This window comes from Pseudophryne corroboree, chromosome 11 (assembly GCF_028390025.1).
Source record: "Pseudophryne corroboree isolate aPseCor3 chromosome 11, aPseCor3.hap2, whole genome shotgun sequence".
Classification (NCBI taxonomy): domain Eukaryota; kingdom Metazoa; phylum Chordata; class Amphibia; order Anura; family Myobatrachidae; genus Pseudophryne; species Pseudophryne corroboree.
In genome coordinates this window covers 98,547,717-98,570,829 of record NC_086454.1, presented here as the reverse complement: position 1 = coordinate 98,570,829, position 23,113 = coordinate 98,547,717, and the positions used below count along the sequence as shown (strand labels likewise).

The 23,113-nt window shown below is 45.5% G+C and overlaps 1 protein-coding gene across 2 annotated transcripts in view; it reads left to right on the top strand.

Moving 5' to 3' along the window:
• NUP160 (nucleoporin 160) overlaps positions 1-23,113 on the top strand; it is a 129,038-nt gene that overhangs the window by 79,308 nt on the left and 26,617 nt on the right. For both annotated transcript variants that reach the window (XM_063944657.1, XM_063944658.1), the window contains 10 exons: positions 6,336-6,454; positions 9,821-9,981; positions 10,061-10,194; positions 10,971-11,044; positions 11,169-11,322; positions 12,323-12,392; positions 12,581-12,679; positions 15,398-15,517; positions 16,273-16,368; positions 16,447-16,541. In XM_063944657.1, coding sequence (XP_063800727.1) covers positions 6,336-6,454; positions 9,821-9,981; positions 10,061-10,194; positions 10,971-11,044; positions 11,169-11,322; positions 12,323-12,392; positions 12,581-12,679; positions 15,398-15,517; positions 16,273-16,368; positions 16,447-16,541 — 1,122 coding nt within the window. The remainder of the gene's footprint in view (positions 1-6,335; positions 6,455-9,820; positions 9,982-10,060; positions 10,195-10,970; positions 11,045-11,168; positions 11,323-12,322; positions 12,393-12,580; positions 12,680-15,397; positions 15,518-16,272; positions 16,369-16,446; positions 16,542-23,113) is intronic.

The window sequence follows — 23,113 nt, the reverse complement described above, 5'->3', positions numbered from 1 at the left end:
CATTCATTGTATACATTGCTTCTGCTAGAGAGCACAGACCCTGGCAAAGGCAGGGCTGGTTTCTGTTGTCCTTTTTTAAGCTGTATATATGCAAAGGATGACCTTGTATGAGGATATCGTCAACCACCAAAGGCACCACTGACATGACAGATAAAAGGGAAATACTTTGAGGCAGTTGCATGTTAGACGTGAATACTGCAACAGCAGACGGAACAAAATAGCAGTAGTGTGTGCAGAATGCACTGGCCTCTGTGCCATTCCACCCCTGTTGTAGACGCATTTTCTTGAATCGGGGGTACTAAAAAGTGGAAGACGGAGGAGTTGCTGCACTACATCTGCTTCAGTCTGTGCAGTAAAGCTTGCAAAGCAGGAGACACCACCCTTCCCTGAAGCTGCACCTACCGCGAGATTCCAGCATGTACCGTCACATAATACACAAATCATGCCTGATGTGGGGCCTACTTCTTTACACTCCTCCATCCTTACACTGTCTCCATAGTGTGTCGCCTGGTCTTTTTCCTCTGCACTGTCCCTCCAAAGGCCTGCTGCAGCTTAGCTTTGCTTCCCCATCACTGGAACCAGGAGGAAGGTATGCCGCATCAGACGTTGTAGATGACAGAATGTGATGAGAACCCACTTTTACTCTCTTGGCATTCCTGGAGTGTTGTTCGAGTCACAGACAGTCATGAGCTTTTAAATAGAAGAAAATCATTTCTTCTTCCGTCCACTAGGGAGCATAGAACACTGGGTATAGCCTGGGCCTTAAATGGTTACTATTTTTTCTCTTACGTCCTTGTGGATACTGGGGATCTGTACTTTAGTACCATGGGGGTATAGATCCGGTCCAGTGGAGTCTTGCACTTGAAAACCTTTAGTGTATGTGTGTGCTGGCTCCTCCCCTCTATGTCCCTCCTACCAAACTCAGTTTAGAAAAATGTGCCTAAGGAGCCGGGTGCATTTCTCTGGAGCTCCAGAGATTTTCCTTTATTTTTTTGTTTTAGTTTATTATTTTCAGGTAGTACTGGTTGGCAACCAGTCTACCTGCTTCATGGGACTTAGAGGGGTGACCGAACCAACTTCCTGATGGTTAATGGTTCGTAATCCCAGCTGGTAGGACACTGAGCACCTGAGGTGCTGTTCACACACCGGTAGTGTATGTGGCCATGCCAGCAGCTAGCCGCCATCTCTAACAGATGCCGAAGATCGATAGGTGCGGTGAGTGTTAATACCGGTTAGCGGGTCCCCGGTGCGGTTTTGCCAGCATGTCACGTGGCGGTCACGAGCTGCGGTGCCCGCCGCAGACTACACTGGCTCAGGGCTCATGCCCTGCAGTGCTCTCTGTCAATCAAGGCTTTGTGTGTACGGTTATGTATATTTGATGTTTGTCAACATGGCCAGTATAAAACTACAGGGGTCGCGTGCCATTGCAAGGGACAGGGCTTCCCGGAGCGGGACGGCGCCATTTCCTGCTGCTGCGGATCATCATGGCTGCATGCACGCTGCTCCTCCAGGGACCCACGCTGTTACAGACTCTGTACTGATACCAGGGGGTAATAACAGGGGTAAGCTCGCCAGCAGTAGCACCGCTGCACTTCTATCAGGTTGTACACTAATTTCACACACTGTGCTGCTGTGTTTGTGTGCTGTTCTCCGTTCCTCAGTTTCACTCCAGGGGCTCTCTGGGGTCTGTGTGGAGAGGTTTCAGTGAGCTGCGCGGTATTACTGTTGTGTAAATGTCTGTGGACGTGGTTGTGTGCTGCTTGTAACTCTACCCCTTTATCAGCGGGGTCCCTCATGTGTGAACAGTGCTCCTGATCTCCACAGGGACACAGTTCACAGGTGCCTGACTGGTTAGATAATTTTAAAAGCATGATTCAGAATGTAAATTCAGAATTAGCTGCAGCTAAAAAGGAGAGACAGGTGTTGAAACAGTCTGATTGTATGGCTAAAGCAGCAGATACCAGAAAGGCTTCTCAGCCCCCTCTGTTGGTTTCACATAAATGCTCACTGCAACAGGTGCTCCAGTCTGATTCTGATCAGCCAGATGTGGATGATGATGATATTGATGAGGACAGCGCTCTGTCGTGGAGGCCCTCGTTTATGCTGTAAGAGAGGTTCTTCGCATACCGGATCAGGACGCAGAACCATAAGAGGAGTTGTTGGAACTCAGGGCAATTTACAATGCTCTTATGCAAGCTTCCCATCTCCTGAAGGATCAGGTAATTCAGGTTCAATTTGACAACGCCACAGCGGTGGGTACATAAACTGACAAGTGGGAACAAAAAGCAGAGTGGCGATGTGATTAGTGTCAAGAATACTCGTCTGGGCGGAGGCCAACGCAAGGGCCATATCAGCCATATTCATTCCAGGAGTGAACAACTGGAAAACAGAATTCCTCAGCAGACACAACCTCCATCCGGGGGAATGGGGCCTACATCCCCAGGTGTTTCAACAGTTAATTCACCAGTGGGGCCGTCCGCAGATAGATCTGATGGCTTCTCTCAACAAGAGGCTAGGCCGTTACTGTTCCAGAACAAGGGATCCGCAGGGTGTAGCAGTAGATACGCTGACGACATCGTGGACATACCAGTTTGTGTACCTGTTACCTTCTCTACCGCTAATCCCAAGGGTTCTAAGAAGGGAAAGCGCTTCAAAAGGATCTTCTTCAACCAGGTCCATTCGTCTATCCAGACTTACAGCGGCTACGTTTGACGTCTTGGAAGTTGAGAGGGAGATTCTAGCTAGAAAAGGTCTTCCCTCCCGGGTGTTTTCCACCGTAGTCCAAGCCAGGAAGATGGTTACGTCAAAACATTATAATAGTATCTGGAAAAAATATGTTTCCTGGTATGAAAGTAGAATTTAGAATGGGCCGTTTTCTACTTTTCCTGCAAACGGGAGTGGATATGGGCCTCCGTTTAGGTTCCATCAAAGTACAGATTTCGTCGCTCTCTATTTTCTTCCAGGAACAACTTGCCATGTTGTCAGAAGTACAAACTTTCCTTAAAGGAGTTCTTCATATGCAGCCACCCTTCGTTCCTACCACGGGTCCGTGGGATCTTAATGTGGTTCTGTCCTTTCTTCAATCGGACTGGTTTGAACCCTTACATAGGGTTGAGTTGAAATTTCTCACCAGGAAGACAATGTTAGTAGCTTTGGCGTCTGCCAGACGTGTCTCTGAATTGGGGGCCTTATCCTGTAAGAGCCCATATTTGATATTTCATGAAGACAGGGCGGAACTCGGGACCCGACCTCAGTTTTTGCCAAAAGTGGTGTCCGCTTTTCATGTGAATCAACCCATTTTGGTTCCGGTGTTGTCTAACGCTTCTGTTGGTCCAGGGTCCTTGGATGTGGTGAGGGCTCTGAAGATTTATGTTAAACGGACTACTCGTCATTGGAAATACGACTCGCTGTTTGTCCTTTTATGATGCCACCAAGGTTGGTCGTCCGGCTTCTAAGCAATCAATTGCTCGTTGGCTCAGTTGACCATTCAACAAGCTTAAACTTCGACGGCTCTGCCTTTGCCGACGTCTGTTCAGGCCTACTTGACTAGATCTGTGGGCTCTTCCTGGGCGGCAGCCCGGGGTGTCCTGGCCTTACAGTTGTGCCAAGCTGCTACTTGGCCTGGTTTGAACACTTTTTTGTTAAGTACTATCGGTTACACACCTTGGCCATGGATGACCTTCATTTTGGCCAGGCGGTGTTACAGGGGCCTCAACACTCTCTCCCACTGGTTTGGGAGCTTTGGGACTTCCCCATGGTACTAAAGTACAGATCCCCAGTATCCACAAGGACGTAATAGAAAATAGGAATGTAATACGTACCGGTAAATCCTTTTTATCGTAGTCCATAGTGGATATTGGGCGCCCGCCTCAGTGCTTCGATTCCTGCTTATCTGAGTAAGTGTTTGATTGGCCCGCCGTTGCGGTCCCATTTTGTTGTTGGGATAGCTTTGCTATCCTGCTTAGGTTGGTGCTGCTAACCTGTTTTGGTTAGCGCCTTCCTTTCAGTTATGGTTGTGTGTTGGCTTAGTACCTCACCGCTGTTGTAACTGTTTTCTTCTCTCGTGGTATGTCCGTCTCCTCAGGCACAGTTTCCTAGACTGAGTCTGGTAGGAGGAGCATAGAGGGGAGGAGCCAGCACACACACACATACACACTAAAGGTTTTAAAGTGCCAGGCTCCAGTGGACCCGATCTATACCCCCATGGTACTAAAGTACAGATCCCCAGTATCCACTACGGACTATGAGAAAAGGAATTACCGGTATGTATTAAAATCCTATCTTTACCAGCAGCTCCAGACTCCATCTCCGTTAATGCCCAAAAAGTCTACTTCGGCTAGACTTTATTACTGTGTTCGGCGATCCTACTTTGCATAGTATTCGAATAGGGGTTTCAGTCCCAGGTTTTTCTGCCTTTCGCGGATCCTTTATTTTCTACATGCGGACCTGGATTTGGGCCTCAGGCTCTCCTCCTTTGAAAGTACAGGTCTTCGCCCTTTCTGTCCTTGCACTCTTATTAGATGTTAAGATGTTTTTTCAAGGTGTTCCACATCTGCAAATTCAGCCACCGTTTGTTCCTCTGGTGGCTCCATGGAATCTGTTCTGGTGCTACAGTCCACTCCCTTCGAGCCTTTGGCCACTGTGGATTTACATTGGCTATCTACCAAAGGTTGTATTGCAGTTCCACATCAATTAGTAGATTGTGGTATCGACTTGCAATGCTTAGAGCTCTTCCCCAGAGGAAGCCTCTCTGGGTGTCGTCGGGGTTCTTCGCATTTATGTGGACAAGATGAGAGATCTGCGTAAGATGGATTCTCTGTTTTTGTCATATGTGATTTCCACAAGCGGGGCTGGCTGGCCTTCAAATTAACCTTGGCCTGGTGACGCCGCTTGATTATCAGCCATGCCTACTCTACTGTAGATTTTCCTGACCCGGTGGGAGTGACTGCTCTTTCTATCCGGTCTTGGACCTTCCTGGTCAGCTCAGCTTGGTGCTTGTAAAGCGGCCACGTGGTCTCCTGCCCACACTTTTTTATTCTTTTCTACGCCTTTGATGCCTTTGGATTCAGCCTTTGGAGCATTCAGTTCACATGGCAGCTCGGGTGTGTCCCTACCCTTAAGGAGACAACTGTTGGACGTCCCTGTGCCCCGAAGAAAAAAAGCAGGGTTTCTGTTGTTACTTGGTTAAATCTTTTCTTCAAGTCCATCGGGTGAGGTGAGTTGGGGGGGGGGGGGGGGGGGGGGGGGGGGGCATTTTCTGATGGCTTTTCTGTTGTGTGTCTGCGTGTGTGTCGGTCTTCCTTCTCCCTCTACTTCATCTTGCTCCTGCCATGGGCTGGCTAACTTGACTGGCTTGACGGTGACTGGGGGCAGGGTATAGCGGAGAGGGAGTCTTGGGGCTGCTGGGAAAAATATAGTAACTATTTGGTGCCCAGACTCTCACTTCTCCAGGCTATACCCTGTTTCCCTATGGACTTGAAGAAAGGGCTTTAACCAGGCAAGAATCTTAGTCCTGTCTTTTGGAAGACACTGCCTAGGCAAGGCTGACCCTGTCCTGTGGGCACTAAAAAATTTTTTAACCGGGTTCTATGTGGAATTGTGGTATAGAAAAGGGTGGAGCAATGATATGTAGAATATTTTAAATTGACAGAGTCCTAGTAAAGTGTCTCTATTTCTTGGCCCTGTGTCCATCAGTTGGATGAGTCAGTAATAAATGGCATCACCCATTATAAAGGACTGTTACAACAAAACCTTCCTCTGCATAATGGTCTATCTCAGGGAATGCAAATATGGAATAAACAAAGCTTTTATCAGGATGTGGTTATGTTACCTGCGCTCGGTATCCCGGCGGTCAGCATACCGACACTGGGATCCCGAGCGCTAAATATTCCAGCAGTTGGAATGCCAACCCACAGGGTCTATTCCCACTCGTGGGTGTCCACGACACCCATAGAGTGGGAATAGAACCTGTGGTGAGCGCAGCGAATCACCAGGCCTACAAGGTGCTTTGTTGCGCTCAAACCCCCCCACTTCCCCCTCCGGCATAACATACCCAACCCCTTTTATCTATCTCTGTGTACAGGCTATGAGCAGAGGTGTAGTATCTGTGTCCGAGCGTTACGGTAGGCAGAGCATGTTAGCAGTTCTATAGGCTGCGACCAGCCATCTGCAGAGAACGCGGTCCCGGCAGCTCTCACACCTAATTGAATCTGCCCCTCTGCATCCATTGCTCTTATTTCTATGTTGTTGCAAATACTGATGCAAAATGGTCTTTTCTTCTTCATGGTTCATAGCCATCCTCTGTTTTCCATTTTTTTTTTTAACCCTTTTTGCAGGGAGAACATCCTGGAGGACATTAACAATAAGCTGCAGGACATCAGAAACCCCATCCAGGCCATTGGGAACTTGCTCCGAGAAATGGATTATGAGACGACTTCTTTGGATATAGATCTTGGTTAGTTTTATAATAGGATATGAAGCATTCTATAAATTTTATAGCACTGCACAGATGAAAGGCCTTAAACGTGTCCTGCTATGGTAAGTGGTGATCTGGGTATGGCTGGTTTCTGTTAATGCAGCCTACAGTGTTCTGCATGTGTCTTGAGGTGTATGGGCAGTAGTGAGCTCAGGCACAGCTAGTAGTGCCGCCTCTCCTGGCCTTCACTCTGTCATATGCAGCAAGTACCTCTTTATGGGGCTTTCTTCATTAGTGTTCATGTGGCCTTGTTTCTCTAGCCATTGTGACTTTTATTTTTCTCTTGTGTGGTCTGTCATTCTCTGTAAGACACAATGGTCCTGATTGAGAGATGAACGCTGCTGCAACCACTGTAGCACCCGTTGGCAGTCGCGGGTGCTATAATATGTAAATGCTACTTTGAACCTTGGGGTAATTCCAAGTTGATCGCAGCAGGAAATTTTTTAGCAGTTGGGCAAAACCATGTGCACTGCAGGGGAGGCAGATATAACATGTGCAGAGAGAGTTAGATTTGGGTGTGGTGAGTTCAATCTGCAATCTAAATTGCAGTGTAAAAAAGCAGCCAGTATTTACCCTGCACAGAAACAAAATAACCCACCAAAATCTAACTCTCTCTGCAAATGTTATATCTGGCAACCCCCCCCCCCCCCCCCCCCTGCAGTGCACATGGTTTTGCCCACCTGTTAAAAAATTTCCTGGTTTGATCAACTTGGAATTACCCCCCTTGTGCACTAGCATGCGCCAGGGAGTGCAGTCCCTAAAACATCTATTTTCTGCAATGCTGCACGCAGTGGCACGATCTGAGGTTCTAGATACTGCACCATCCACACCTGCACCGGCCTATAGCAGATGCAGTGTCTCTGAACACGGCCTCTGACAATGCAGGCCGCTTGGGGTCACCACCCAGGAATGCCCATCGCTTGACTACTCTATGGCTGATACCAGCGCCTTTGTGCGTACAATCCCCATGTGCCGTAGGGATTTTCAGTAAAATTGGTGTATGCACAATAGCAAATTGCTCAAATGCGCCAACATTGCCATTGCGATCAGTTAACGTCCACCTCTGTATCAGGCCAACACTGGTGCAAAATCCGGTGCCAGAGCAACCTGCTTGGTTGGCCATTCAGGACCTGTATATTGGCTTTGTTCATCCCAGGTGACAGTTTGGTGGGCACACAAACTTGGTATCTGCACACTCTTATAGTACTAAAATATCATGGGTGTATGTAATTCATCAATATATACCCACTTGATGGAAACCCCTTTTCCCAAATGGTTTACAATGTTATTGTATAAGGGGGTGCTGTCAACTACAGTGTATATGAACAAGAATTTGAGAGGAAAAACGAGAGGAAATCTGCACTGTTGACGCACTGAACAGAATGAATTAATCATAAAATATAACCTTTATTAAGTATGTATTAAAATTGGATATATATTAGTGTTATTATCCCAAACTGCAGTGAAACATAAAGGTTAAAATCACAAAACTAACATACATGTAAATAAAGAAATGTGAAGAAGAATTTAAAAAGCGTGTCCACGTGTGGTTATTATTGAAGGCACAACCCTCACAAGGTTGTTTATATAAATATATATGTTGCTAATAATCACTTTTTAGCGTAATATTATTAAATAGCTGTTTATGTCTATATCGTCTGGTGCCACTGGGTCTTGTCCTATACACTCCCTTCACTCAATAAAGGTTACCTCCCGGGAAGCCATCCCCATTGGCGAAATTGTGGGGGTGAATGGGTATGACAGATAAGCTGACCTCCAATTGTGGGATATTTTGGTAATTGGGGATCACTATTTCTCTATGTCCCCTAAGGCCATATTCCTAAATCCAATGCCACTGGAGGATAACTTTCCATATATCAGATAAGGAATCGCTTAATAAATAAATCTCCAGACATCATGGAGAAGTCATATTTATTAATATCCAGGAGGGAAAATGAATTGCTTTAATTTAGCCGTTTAGGTATAGTTAATTGGCAAGATATACCAATAGGTGGGGTTGCCTTAAGGAATATAGCAATTCCAATTCTCATATAAATAGCAACCTTCCTTCATATAAGCAGCCAGATCTTATTTAATCTGATCCAGATATAAGCAATATTGCTTTCCTTAGAGGTATAGCCACCTCAATTCTTACTAAAAAGCAAAGTATCTATCATAACGGTTTAGTTCTTACTATTTCAAATCTAATTTGTTATGATAGATACTTTGCTTTCTAGTAAGAATTGAGGTGGCTATACCTCTAAGGAAAGCAATATTGCTTATATCTGGATCAGATTAAATAAGATCTGGCTGCTTATATGAAGGAAGGTTGCTATTTATATGAGAATTGGAATTGCTATATTCCTTAAGGCAACCCCACCTATTGGTATATCTTGCCAATTAACTATACCTAAACGGCTAAATTAAAGCAATTCATTTTCCCTCCTGGATATTAATAAATATGACTTCTCCATGATGTCTGGAGATTTATTTATTAAGCGATTCCTTATCTGATATATGGAAAGTTATCCTCCAGTGGCATTGGATTTAGGAATATGGCCTTAGGGGACATAGAGAAATAGTGATCCCCAATTACCAAAATATCCCACAATTGGAGGTCAGCTTATCTGTCATACCCATTCACCCCCACAATTTCGCCAATGGGGATGGCTTCCCGGGAGGTAACCTTTATTGAGTGAAGGGAGTGTATAGGACAAGACCCAGTGGCACCAGACGATATAGACATAAACAGCTATTTAATAATATTACGCTAAAAAGTGATTATTAGCAACATATATATTTATATAAACAACCTTGTGAGGGTTGTGCCTTCAATAATAACCACACGTGGACACGCTTTTTAAATTCTTCTTCACATTTCTTTATTTTCTATATTCACATGTATGTTAGTTTTGTGATTTTAACCTTTATGTTTCACTGCAATTTGGGATAATAACACTAATATATATCCAATTTTAATACATACTTAATAAAGGTTATAGTTTATGATTAATTCATTCTGTTCAGTGCGTCAACAGTGCAGATTTCCTCTTGCTTTTCCTCTCAAATTCTTGACAATTTGGTGGGGAAAGCCCCGCAGACCTCCAGAGCCTGATTGGGTCCATCTGCCTGTGCAGTCTATTGTCCTATCCAGACTTTTGTGATTGACCGGGAAAGTTATGACAAATCAGAATGGTGGTTCATGTGAACCGTGAGGCTTTGACATTGTCCTTATGCGTAACATAGTCTGTGACTAATCTCTAGGATACGCCGCTTCTTCCTAAACCTACAGTGTGCTTGACCTTTCAGTGCATTTGTTCGTTATTTTTTTTATATTTTAACTAGGTCAACCTTTGAACGTTCGGATGAATCTCTCCAATCTATATGGCAGTGCCACAGCCGCCAGCATAGTATGTCAGGCTGTCTGCAAAATATCTTCTACACGGTTCTTGATTTGCCGTGACTTGCTCATTCTCCAGCACCTTCTGTTAAGGATGGGAGATCGGGTAAGTGGAATAATCGACACGTAACGATTTACCAAGGGCTACAGTTAGACTGGATTAACTGGTCTGCTTTCTCCCATAGGCCTTTGCAGGAAGCGGACAACTGCTGCAGTCACAGCAAGAACTCATACCACGGACCTCTCAAATGCTGCTATCCTACTATGTTATCCGCTGGGGGAGCCAATGCCTGGCGTCTGCGGTTCCTCTAGATACATTGTGAGTTGTCATCTTGAGCAGGTTGTGGTCTTTGATGTACAGTTGTTTATCATGGGGTTTTCACAGATTTCAGTTATATTATTGGTTTGTACATATTCTTGAGAACAATCATATGCAATGCACTGTCACTTGACATGCATTGGAACCTCCTCATTGGTTGCTGCTGCTGAGTGAGTCCCCCAAGCCAGTCGTAATGCATTGTTGCGTAGCTGTATCGATCATGTACTGTTAATATTAGTCATTGGAGTCGCACATGGTCGTCTAGCTTATCTACTGGACATGAGGTGAAGTGCCTAACGGGCAATAGATGGTTTGTGACATGTCAATTACAGGGGATGCAGTCAGCATCCTGGTGCACTGGATGCCGGTGGTCAGGTCACAGACGTCGGAATCCCGCTACCACCAACCTGAAGGTAAGTAATGTGGTTAGGATTAGGGACCGGGAGGGGGGGGGGTTAGGGTAACACACCAGAATTGTAGCCCCCACTCCCTGGTTAGCCCTAGCCGCCACCCCCTGATTAGCCCTAGCCGACACCCCCTGTGTCCTTAGCCCTAGCCGCCACTCCAGGCGTGTTAGGGTAGGGGACAGGGGATAGAAAACCGAATTACCCCGTTCACTGTCGTTATTCTAAAAGTTGGGATGCCACGGATGGTCATGTGACCGCTGGCATCCCGACTGCCAGGTTAGCGTATCACACCCAAATGAAGTGTAATGCACTGTTGCCAGGCTGTTACACTAACTCTTTTTTTTTTTTTTTTTTTTTTTTTCTTCACAGAGAATCCAATCTCCTGCATCTGTCTGTCTTGGAGCTCTCTAACTCAACAGCGTTCACACCCGTACAGAAATACGGTAAGCTCTAACCTTTAAACCCAGGGCTGTGCCATTAGGCAGAATCTCCACAATATAATCCTACTGTAATTACATCGGGAATGTGTGTTTGTAGTTCACTTTTAAATATTTGATTTTTGTGCAGTTTCTGCGCCGCAGACAATTGTGGAGTTATTCTTCCAAGATGTGGTGAGGAAACGATTGTCGCAAATCTTTGCTCGGTCTGATGCTCCGCAAACGCACAGTCTGAACTGGACGCAGCTGATCACAGACATCACCACATACCTTCTGCAGCACCTGTATCCTACATAGTTACGCTGGCTCGTATTCGTGCTTTATAAGTGGGAGTCCCTACCTAAATAGTGGCTTTATTACTAACAGTCTCTTCTGTTCCCTTCACTGCCAAAAAAGCCAAGGAGGCTGGTTGTAACACACCCATATAATCTTTTATACACTGGCTAGATAACTAGATATCGTATGTGTCGTTCTGGGCAACTATGAGAGTGGATGTCAGTTCATTTGTCTCTCTGGTCAGAGAGGCTCCCATGTCTCTCTCCCATGCCCTCCGCGCGTGGATCTGTGACTATGGTCCTAACACCATCGTTTAGAATAGAATGCTCCCCTTCTACCCATGGAAATAAGTACATGGTCTGGACAACATCATCTAGTAGCTTATATTTGATCTGGATGTGTGTAATGAATATGGTATTTTATTGACAGTACCGGTGCTGACTTTTTTAGTTTATTTTTTTTGCACACATGGAGGTAATTTAAATAAATTGGATTAAGATGTTTCGGCACAAGGTACCGGCGATGTGAAAGTGTGCACGTCACTCCTACGTACAGTAGCCTAACATTGTACATTTTCCTATATACTCTGTAGGGGTACGGGGTGATATGCGCAATACGTGGTCCTCGTGGTGTTCACACGCCGTCCCAACGGCGCATCAGCCCCATGTCCTATTTCTTCTTCGGGGTCCATGGCTATTCACAGGGACTTCAGGGTGTAGGGCTACCTAGTGGATCTGGGCACCAGACATCTAGAGCTTTTAAGCTCCCAGGATGCTCTGGTCCTCCCTCCCTATACCCTGCTCCCTGACCAAGCGACTGCAGTAAACCTTTTGCATTGTACACTATGTTGAGAATATGGGCTACCGAAAATTGGATTACCACTTCATATATTGTGTTTTGATTTAGACAACAAACACCTTTTATGCCAATGCCTGCGATGTATTTTGTTAGGAAATTAGTTTTTCACAAGAATATAATACATGCTCCTTAACACTATGAAACCACTAGTTGGCCTGGAAACCCCGGCTTCCTCTTTCCGGAGTGTTTGATGAGAAATTGTCAGTATACTCAGCTACAGGTAGGATGGTGGTGACCCCTGTCCTGTGTATCCTCCCCTATAGATAAAGGCTAACATGTCCACTATTGTAGCACCGCTGCTTACTCTGCCCTGTTGGCACTTTCCTTTCCTTTCACTGGAAAGACGGCTGTCTATTATACAGGGAAGAATCCGCTCTGTAATTCATAGCTGCCCTGTTCCTTTCCCAGGAGTATGTCTGTCTGCTGCAGCCGTGGTGTCAAGTGAACGTTGGCTCTTGTCACTTTATGATGGGACAGTGTTATCTGGTCACCGGTGAGGGGCAGAAGGTAAGATGTGCTGTATAGTTACTGCCAATGTATAGATGTCCATTCCTTATATAGACAGGCTTTGTACAAAGCTACTGAAGTTTGGTTATTACTCCCAAATGTTATTTCTGACTGGCTAATAAAAGTATTTCGGCAATATGTATATAAAAACTGACCATGACAAGCTATGAAAGTGGCAGTGAGGATATGGCAAATGATACTGGCTGGCAATTATAGCTTCCTGACGACCTATAACTTCTGTGATTCAGCCTCATACCTCTAATGCAGTGTGTCAGTGTAACAAGTAACTGGAAACTAATTAGACCTCTGTCTGCTGTCCATAGTAATAGTGATCTTACAGGAAGCCTGTTACTCAGCTGTCAGCTGCGTGCAGGAGGATGGCAGTGGAGCTGGGGGGTCCATGTAGTTGCTGTAGGGGGAAGATGACATAAAGAGGAGAAGGGAGATGACTGGGAGGGCTGCGTGAGATAAATGTACAATGCGGATAACCATGGGACTGTAAAGCACAAAGACAGGCATTGGTGAGGAGAGGCTAATGGCATTGGATAGGAACATCTAGGTAACGAGAAGATCGTTAGGTGCTGGAGTGAGAGAGGTGTGTTTGGGGAAATGGAATGGGGAATAGGGCAGGTATAAGCAGAATAGGAGATAATAGAGAATGGTGTAGGTGGAATAGTCAGGACATGAGAACAGATCAGAGGAGGGAAAGGAATGGTGATAGTGTTGGAGTGAGAGGAGGTAATGAGCCATAGAAGGGGTGGGTCAGATAGAGGATGAATACAAGTAGGTGTTCTGCTGTTCTAGTCAATGCATGGCGTATAGGGTACAGTTTGGGTGGCTCAGGATAACGGGGTGATGGGTAACTGTACTAGTAACAAGAAAAGACGTTTAGTGAATAGAGATGTGAGCAGTAGGTGAAATGATCAAATAAGCCTGAGGCAAACAAAATGTGTAGATTAAACTGAAAGAGGTGGTAGGTAGTACGGGTTGAGTATCCCTTATCCAAAATGCTTGGGACCAGAAGTATTTTGGATATCGGATTTTTCCGTATTTTGGAATAATTGCATACCATAGTGAGATATCATGGTGATGGGACCTAAGTCTAAGCACAGAATGCATTTATGTTTCATATACACACAGCCTGAAGGTCATTTAATACAATATTTTTAATAACTTTGTGTATTAAACAAAGTTTGTGTACATTCAGCCATCAGAAAACAAAGGTTTCACTATCTGTCTCATTTCGGAATATTTGGATATGGGATACTCAACCTGTACTGTATTATATATTAGGCTAGGACAGTGTTAATGGTTGTCTACTTGATGGTGTAGTTAAGGTGTATGCAACTTGTGGCACTCCAGCTGCTGTGCTCCTATACATCCCAGCACTTTGATGAAGTCCATGAGGGACGAAACGCGTTGGGTGACATTCTGATTTCATCTCATACTCTTAAAAGATAAGCTACCTCTCCTCACCTTTTCCTGTGTTTTATCCTATGCATTTTGTATTTAAAAAAAATTTTTTTTAGTGTTTTTTATGTATTCTTATGAATTCTGATACGTGTGCCCTTGATATTTTTTAGCCTAAACCCCCTTCCCTTTTTACTTCTTTTTTGTACCGACTTAGCTACATTTTAATTCCATTTTTTTTGCATGTTACTCTTTTTTAGTGCTTTGTACTCCTAATATTAAATTATACTATTTTATAGTACCTGTTTTTCTTCATCATTGATTAGACACCTTGGTCGCTTGAAATACCTCATCCCCCCCCCACCATATATATATATATATATATATATATATATATATATATACATACATATATACAGAAAATTCAGCACTCACCATAGCAAGCTCACTTATCCTCACAACATCAATAAATAAATGATGGGGGTTTAGTTAGTGAATTGGCCAATGCACGGAAGCCTGCAAACCGATCGCCGAGATACCCCACATTCTGGCAGGTCCTGTGATAATGTAGGACCTGCAAGAAGGCGGTGTACCTTGGCGATCGGTTTTGCTGGCTTCCGTGCATTGGCCAATTCACTAACTAAACCCCCATCATTTATTTATTGATGTTGTGAGGATAAGTGAGCTTGCTATGGTGGGTGCTGAATTTTCTGTGTGTGTGTGTGTATATATATATATATATATATATATGTGTGTATGTATATATATATGTATGTATATATATATATATATATATATATATATATATGTATGTGTGTATGTATATATATATATATGTATGTATATATATATATATATATGTATGTATGTGTGTATGTATATATATATATATATATATATATATATATATATATGTATGTATGTATGTGTATATATATATATATATATATATATATAAACCGTTGAGTGCCAGATGTTTTTTCTACTTGGGAGTCTGCTGTGGCCTTTTAACTAGTGTTCCCTACAGCTTGCACTCTCTTCCTCTACTGACAATGCAAGTGTCTTTATTTACAGCCTTTGTGCTGCTATTGGCTTCTAATCACAGTTCCCCCCATATGATAACGCTCAGTCCAGCAGATAAATTACAGTGTTATGCTGCATGTTATCTGTATTTGCAAACTTCCTCGAATTTAATTTTTTAGTTTTTCTTTAGAAAGAATCTCACTATTACAAGAAGTGTAATATATGAATCACACAAGTGTTGCAGGACCAGGGCATCATTTCATCTAATCCATCTCTCTTCTCTAGGCTCTGGAATGCTTCTGCCGCGCGGCCTCCGAGGTGGAGCGAGAAGATTTCTTAGAGAAATTGATCCGTGTGGAAGATGGGGACCCTCCCTCCTCTGCTTGTCTGCAGTATTACAACAGAGTAAACAGTCTTTATTTTAATTGCATTGGCTGGTGAGAACGTGAGCAGACAAGCATCCAACCATCTCTTATTCAGTCATTAGATGGCGCTATTGTGTTTCTGCTCATATAAATGTAAATAGATTACAGTCTGTTAAATAGTGAGGATCCCTTTCCTGTGCTCCCATGCCTGTGGGGGGGGGGGGGGGGGGGATACTGCTAATGCAATAGAGCCTTTGTACATAAGCCGCCAATGTAGGGTGCACAACGGTTCTGGCCCACCTATTGTCACGCTGCACGGCATCTTCACTCCCCTGTTGTCATTAGCATGAAAGCCCCGGAGTTGTAACTATTGGCTATAAATAGATATGTTCAGTTCTTCAGAAATCCGAATCCAACCAAATTTTGTGGATCTAAACTGAACCAAAACCCTGTCCGCATCTACAGAGGAGATCCGAACAGAATCCTGGTTAGGATCTTCCTGCAGTACGGAATTAAAATTTGAAATCCAAATTTCAGGTTTTCGATTTGCAAAAATTATTTTAGCGTTTTTTTATCGATTTTCATCAATGAATAGTCTCTTTAACTGAACCAAAAACCAAATCCGATCCAAAACATTTGAGGGTGGTTTTGCCAAAACACGGTGATGAATTGGACCCAAAGACAAAATATGGGGCTCCCTGCACATCTCTAGCTATAAACAGGATAGTTTGCTGGTTGGGTCCTTCTCCTCTGTCTTGTATGGGCTGTAAATGCAATCACACTTTGTGATTGCAGGTGTTGCGTCTCCTGGAAGATGTGGGCTTGCCAGAAATGGTCATTAAGTTATCCAACATGGCGATTACGGAGGCTGCTGACGACTGGAGAAGTCAGGTAGGAGCCGATCTCCTAATTCATCTCTGCGCTTATTATGCTGTGTAACTGCTCACATAACAGAATACCTTCCATCAGGCGGCTCTTAGGACCCGGATTTTCAAACATCACTTGGACTTGGGACACAACAGCCAGGCATATGATGCGATGACACAGATCCCTGATCACAGCAGGTAAGGGGTTAGTCTAAAAAAGGGGAGGTAGAGGACTGCTGCGCCTCAGAGAGCTGCAGTAGGGATACCAACAGATGATCACTCAATCACCCTGGAACACAATGCACAAGAAAATAAGGGATCCCTTCTGCGCTCATCCAACAACAATAAACAGTAATGCAATAAATGATAGGTTCCCAATGGATAAGTCTATGGCTAAATTATAGTCTCTTTCTCTATCGTCCTAAGTGGATGCTGGGGTTCCTGAAAGGACCATGGGGAATAGCGGCTCCGCAGGAGACAGGGCACAAAAAGTAAAGCTTTTACAGGTCAGGTGGTGTGTACTGGCTCCTCCCCCTATGACCCTCCTCCAGACTCCAGTTAGATTTTTGTGCCCGGCCGAGAAGGGTGCAATTCTAGGTGGCTCTCATAAAGAGCTGCTTAGAGAAGTTTAGCTTAGGTTTTTTTTATTTTACAGTGATTCCTGCTGGCAACAGGATCACTGCAGCGAGGGACAGAGGGGAGAAGAAGTGAACTCACCTGCGTGCAGGATGGATTGGCTTCTTGGCTACTGGACATGAAGCTCCAGAGGGACGATCACAGGTACAGCCTGGATGGTCACCGGAGCCTCGCCGCCGGCCCCCTCGCAGATGCTGAAGCAAGAAGAGGTCCAGAATCGGCGGCTGAAGACTCCTGCAGTCTTCTAAAGGTAGCGCACAGCACTGCAGCTGTGCGCCATTTTCCTCTCAGCACACTTCACACGGCAGTCACTGAGGGTGCAGGGCGCTGGGGGGGGGCGCCCTGGGAGGCAAATGTAAACCTATATAAGGCTAAAAATACCTCACATATAGCCCCCAGAGGCTATATGGAGATATTTAACCCCTGCCTAAATACAATAAATAGCGGGAGACGAGCCCGCCGAAAAAGGGGCGGGGCCTATCTCCTCAGCACACAGCGCCATTTTCTCTCACAGAAAGGCTGGAGAGAAGGCTCCCAGGCTCTCCCCTGCACTGCACTACAGAAACAGGGTTTAAACAGAGAGGGGGGGCACTAAATTGGCGATATAAATATATTAAAGATGCTATAAGGGAGAAACACTTATATAAGGTTGTCCCTATGTAATTATAGCGTTTTTTTTTTGGTGTGTGCTGGCAAACTCTCCCTCTGTCTCTCCAAAGGGCTAGTGGGGTCCTGTCCTCTGTCAGAGCATTCCCGGTGTGTGTGCTGTGTGTCGGTACGTGTGTGTCGACATGTATGAGGACGATGTTGGAGGAGGCGGAGCAATTGCCTATGATGGTGATGTCACTCTCTAGGGAGTCGACACCGGTATGGATGGCTTATTTAGGGAATTACGTGAGAATGTCAACACGCTGCAAGGTCGGTTGACGACATGAGACGGCCGACAAACAATTAGTACCGGTCCAGGCGTCTCAGAAACACCGTCAGGGGTTTTAAAAACGCCCATTTACCTCAGTCGGTCGACACAGACACCGACACTGAATCCAGTGTCGACGGTGAATAAACAAACGTATTCCTTATTAGGGCCACACGTTAAGGGCAATGAAGGAGGTGTTACATATTTCTGATACTACAAGTACCACAAAAAAGGGTATTATGTGGGAGTGAAAAAACTACCTGTAGTTTTTCCTGAATCAGATAAAATAAAATAAAGTGTGTGATGATGCGTGGGTTTACCCCGATAGCAAATATTGGCGTTATACCCTTTCCCGCCAGAAGTTAGGGCGCGTTGGGAAACACCCCTTAGGATGAATAAGGCGCTCACACGCTTATCAAGTGGCGTTACCGTCTCCAGATACGGCCGCCCTCAAGGAGCCAGCTGATAGGCAGCTGGAAAAATATCCTAAAAAGTATATACACACATAAGGTGGTTATACTGCGACCAGCGATCGCCATCAGCCTGGAGATGCAGTGCTGGGTTGGCTTGGTCGGTTTCCCTGACTGAAAATATTTGATTGATATAGAGCATTTAATAGGATGCATTATATATTTATGTATGCGAGATGCACAGAGGGATATGTGCACTCTGGCATCAAAATAAGTGCGTGATCCATATCTCCCAGAAGATGTCATGGACACGACAGTGGTCAGGTGATACATATCCCATACGACACATGGAAGTATGGCCGTATAAAGGGAAAGAGTTATTTGGGGTCGGTCCAACGGACCTGGGGGTCTCGGCAACAGCTGGAAATCCAACCTTTTTACCCCAAGTTACATCTCAGCAGAAACAGACACCGTCTTTTCAGCCTCAATCCTTCCGTTCCCATGAGGGCAAGCGGGCAAAAGGCCAGTCATATCTGCCCAGACATAGAGGAAAGGGAAGTAGACTGCAGCAGACAGCTCCTTCCCAGGAAAGGAAGCCTTCCACCGCGTCTGCCAAGTCCCCAGCATGACGCTGGGGCCGTGTAAGCGGACTCAGGTTAGGTGGGGGTGTAGTCTCAAGAGTCTCAACGCGCAGTGGGATCACTCGCAAGTTGACCCCTGGATCGTACTAGTATTATCCCAGGGGTACAGATTGGAGAGTCGAGACATCTTTTCCTCGCAGGTTCCTGAAGTCTGCGTTACCAACGGCTCCCTCCAACAGGGAGGCAGTATTGGGAAAAATTCACAAGCTGTATTTCCAGCAGGTGATAATCAAAGTACCCCTCCTACAACAAGGAAAAGGGTATTAGTCTTCCACACTATATGGTGGTACTGAAGCCAGACGGCTTGGTGAGACATAGTCTAAATCTGAAATCTTTGAACACTTACATAAAGGTTCAAATCAAGATGGAGTCACTCAGAGCAGTGATAGCGAACCGGAAAGAAGGGGACTATATGGTGTCCCTGGACATCAAGGATTACCTCCATGTCCAAATTTGCCCTTCTCAACAAGGGTACATCGGGTTCGTGATACAGAACTGTCAATATCAGTTTCAAAAGTTGCCGTTGAATTATCCACGGCACCCCGGGCCTTTACCAAGGTAATGGCCGAAAAGATGACTCTCTTCAAAGAAAAGGGCATCTTAATTATCCCTTACTTGGACGATATCCTGAAAGGGGCAAGTTCCAGAGAACAGTTGGAGGTCGGAAAAGAACTATCTAAAGTAGTTCTACGATAGCACGAGTGGATTCTAAATATTCCAAAAATCGCAGCTGTTTTTCCGATGATACGTCTGCTGTTCCCAGGAATGATTCTGGGCATAGTCCAGAAAAAGGTATTTCTCCTGGAGGGGAAAGCCAGGGAGTTATCCGACCTAGTCAGAAACCTCCTAAAACCAGGCCAAGTATCAGTGCATTAATGCACAGGAGGCCTGGGAAAAATGGTGGCTTCTTACGAAGCGATTCCATTCGGCAGATCTCACGCAAAACATTTTCAGGGAGATTTGCTGGACGAATGGTCCGGATCGCATCTTCAGATGCATCAGCGGATAACCCTGTCTCCAAGGACAAGGGTATCTCTTCTGTGGTGGTTGCAGGAGGCTCATCTACTGGAGGGCCGCAGATTCGGCATACAGGATTGGATCCTGGTGACCACGGACGCCAGCCTGAGAGGCTGGGGAGCAGTCACACAGGGAAGAAACTTCCAGGGAGTGTGGACGAGCCTGGAAAAGTCTCTTCACATAAACATTCTGGAACTAAGAGCAATCTACAATGCTCTAAACCAGGCGGAACCTCTGCTTCAAGGAAGACCGGTGTTGATCCAGTCGGACAACATCACGGCAGTCGCCCATGTAAACAGACAGGGCGGCACAAGAAGCAGGAGTGCAATGGCAGAAGCTGCCAGGATCCTTCGCTGGGCGGAGAATCACGTGATAGCATTGTCAGCAGTATTCATCCCGGGCGTGGACAACTGGGAAGCAGACTTTCTCAGCAGACACGATCTTCACCCGGGAGAGTGGGGACTTCATTCAGAAGTTTTCCTCATGATAATAAACCGTTGGGAAAACCAATGGTGGACATGATGGCGTCTCGCCTCAACAAAAAACTGGACAGGTATTGCGCCAGGTCAAGAGATCCGCAGGCAATAGCTGTGGACGCGCTGGTAACACCTTGGGTGTACCAGTCGGTATATGTGTTTCCTCCTCTGCCTCTCATACCAAAGGTATTGAGGATTATACGGCAAAGAGGAGTAAGAACGATACTAGTGGCTCCGGATTGGCCAAGAAGGACTTGGTACCCGGAACTTCAAGAGATGGTCACGGACGATCCGTGGCCTCTACCTCTGAGAAGGGACCTGCTTCAGCAGGGTCCTTGTCTTTTTCAAGACTTACCGCGGCTGCGTTTGACGGCATGGCGGTTGAACGCCAGATTCTAAAAGAAAAAGGCATTCCTGAAGAAGTCATTCCTACCTTGATTAAGGCAAGGAAAGAAGTCACCGCAAAGCATTATCACCGCATTTGGCGGAAATATGTGGCATGGTGCGAGGGTCGGAATGCTCCGACGGAGGAATTTCAACTGGGTCGTTTCCTACATTTCCTGCAATCAGGATTGTCTATGGGTCTCAAATTGGGATCTATTAAGGTTCAAATTTCGGCCCTGTCTATATTCTTCCAAAAAGAATTGGCCTCAGTTCCTGAGGTCCAGACTTTTGTCAAAGGAGTACTGCATATACAGCCTCCTGTGGTGCCTCCGGTGGCACCGTGGGATCTAAATGTAGTTTTAGATTTCCTCAAATCCCATTGGTTTGAACCACTTAAGAAGGTGGATTTGAAATATCTCACATGGAAAGTGACTATGTTACTGGCCCTGGCTTCGGCCAGGAGAGTATCAGAACTGGCGGCTTTATCTTATAAAAGTCCTTATTTAATTTTCCATTCGGATAGGGCAGAGCTGCGGACGCGTCCGCATTTTCTCCCGAAGGTGGTGTCAGCGTTTCACCTGAACCAGCCTATTGTAGTGCCTGCGGCTACAAACGACTTGGAAGACTCCAAGTTGTTGGACGTTGTCAGAGCTTTAAAGATATACATTTCAAGGACGGCTGGAGTCAGAAAATCTGACTCGCTGTTTATACTGTATGCACCAAACAAGTTGGGTGCACCTGCTTCTAAGCAGTCGATTGCTCGTTGGATTTGTAACACGATTCAACTTGCACATTCTGTGGCAGGCCTGCCACAGCCTAATTCTGTTAAGGCCCATTCCACAAGGAAGGTGGGCTCATCCTGGGCGGCTGCCCGAGGGGTCTCGGCATTACAACTCTGCCGAGCAGCTACGTGGTCAGGGGAGAACACGTTTGTAAAATTTTACAAATTTGATACCCTGGCAAAAGAGGACCTGGAGTTCTCTCATTCGGTGCTGCAGAGTCATCCGCACTCTCCCGCCCGTTTGGGAGCTTTGGTATAATCCCCATGGTCCTTTCAGGAACCCCAGCATCCACTTAGGACGATAGAGAAAATAAGAATTTACTTACCGATAATTCTATTTCTCGGAGTCCGTAGTGGATGCTGGGCGCCCATCCCAAGTGCGGATTATCTGCAAGACTTGTACATAGTTATTGTTAACTATTTCGGGTTATTTTGTTTAGGGAGCCATCTTTCAGAGGCCCCTCTGTTATCATACTGTTAACTGGGTTTAGATCACAAGTTGTACGGTGTGATTGGTGTGGCTGGTATGAGTCTTACCCGGGATTCAAAATCCTCCCTTATTGTGTACGCTCGTCCGGGCACAGTACCTAACTGGAGTCTGGAGGAGGGTCATAGGGGGAGGAGCCAGTACACACCACCTGACCTGTAAAAGCTTTACTTTTTGTGCCCTGTCTCCTGCGGAGCCGCTATTCCCCATGGTCCTTTCAGGAACCCCAGCATCCACTACGGACTCCGAGAAATAGAATTATCGGTAAGTAAATTCTTATTTTTAGTTCTTATACAAAGCGGAAGTGCTGGATGTAGGGAGACTCAATGCATACCGTACTCACAAGGAGTCGTGGTATGTCCCGCATGTAGAGGTGTCTTAAGTCGCTTGGTTCTTCTTTACCTTCTCCGAGGTGGAAAGTTCTTATCCTCGTAGTTGGATGACCTTAAATGCAGAGATCTGACCCATCTGGCTCCGCTACCGGTTCGCCGTCCCCGGCTGCCTCTGTCGTCTCCTGTGGGCGGTGAAAACAAACTTGGCATGAGAGCTCTGCAAACAAGTTCGGAGATACAGCGACCCGTCCAGTCAGTGCCACCGCCCGCAGCAGCAGCAGCCGGGGACGGCAGGGAGGGCGAACCGGTAGCGGAGCCAGATGAGTCAGATCTCTGCATTTAAGGTCATCCAACTACGAGGATAAGAACTTTCCACCTCGGAGAAGGTAAAGAAGAACCAAGCGACTTAAGACACCTCTACATGCGGGACATACCACGACTCCTTGTGAGTACGGTATGCATTGAGTCTCCCTACATCCAGCACTTCCGCTTTGTATAAGAACTAAAAGAGACTATAATTTAGTCATAGACTTATCCATTGGGAACCTATCATTTATTGCATTACTGTTTATTGTTGTTGGATGAGCGCAGAAGGGATCCCTTATTTTCTTGTGCAGGTAAGGGGTTAGGTCTCTGATAAGAACATAAGCAATGGATGTAAAAATAATCCCACATGCCAACTACACAAGG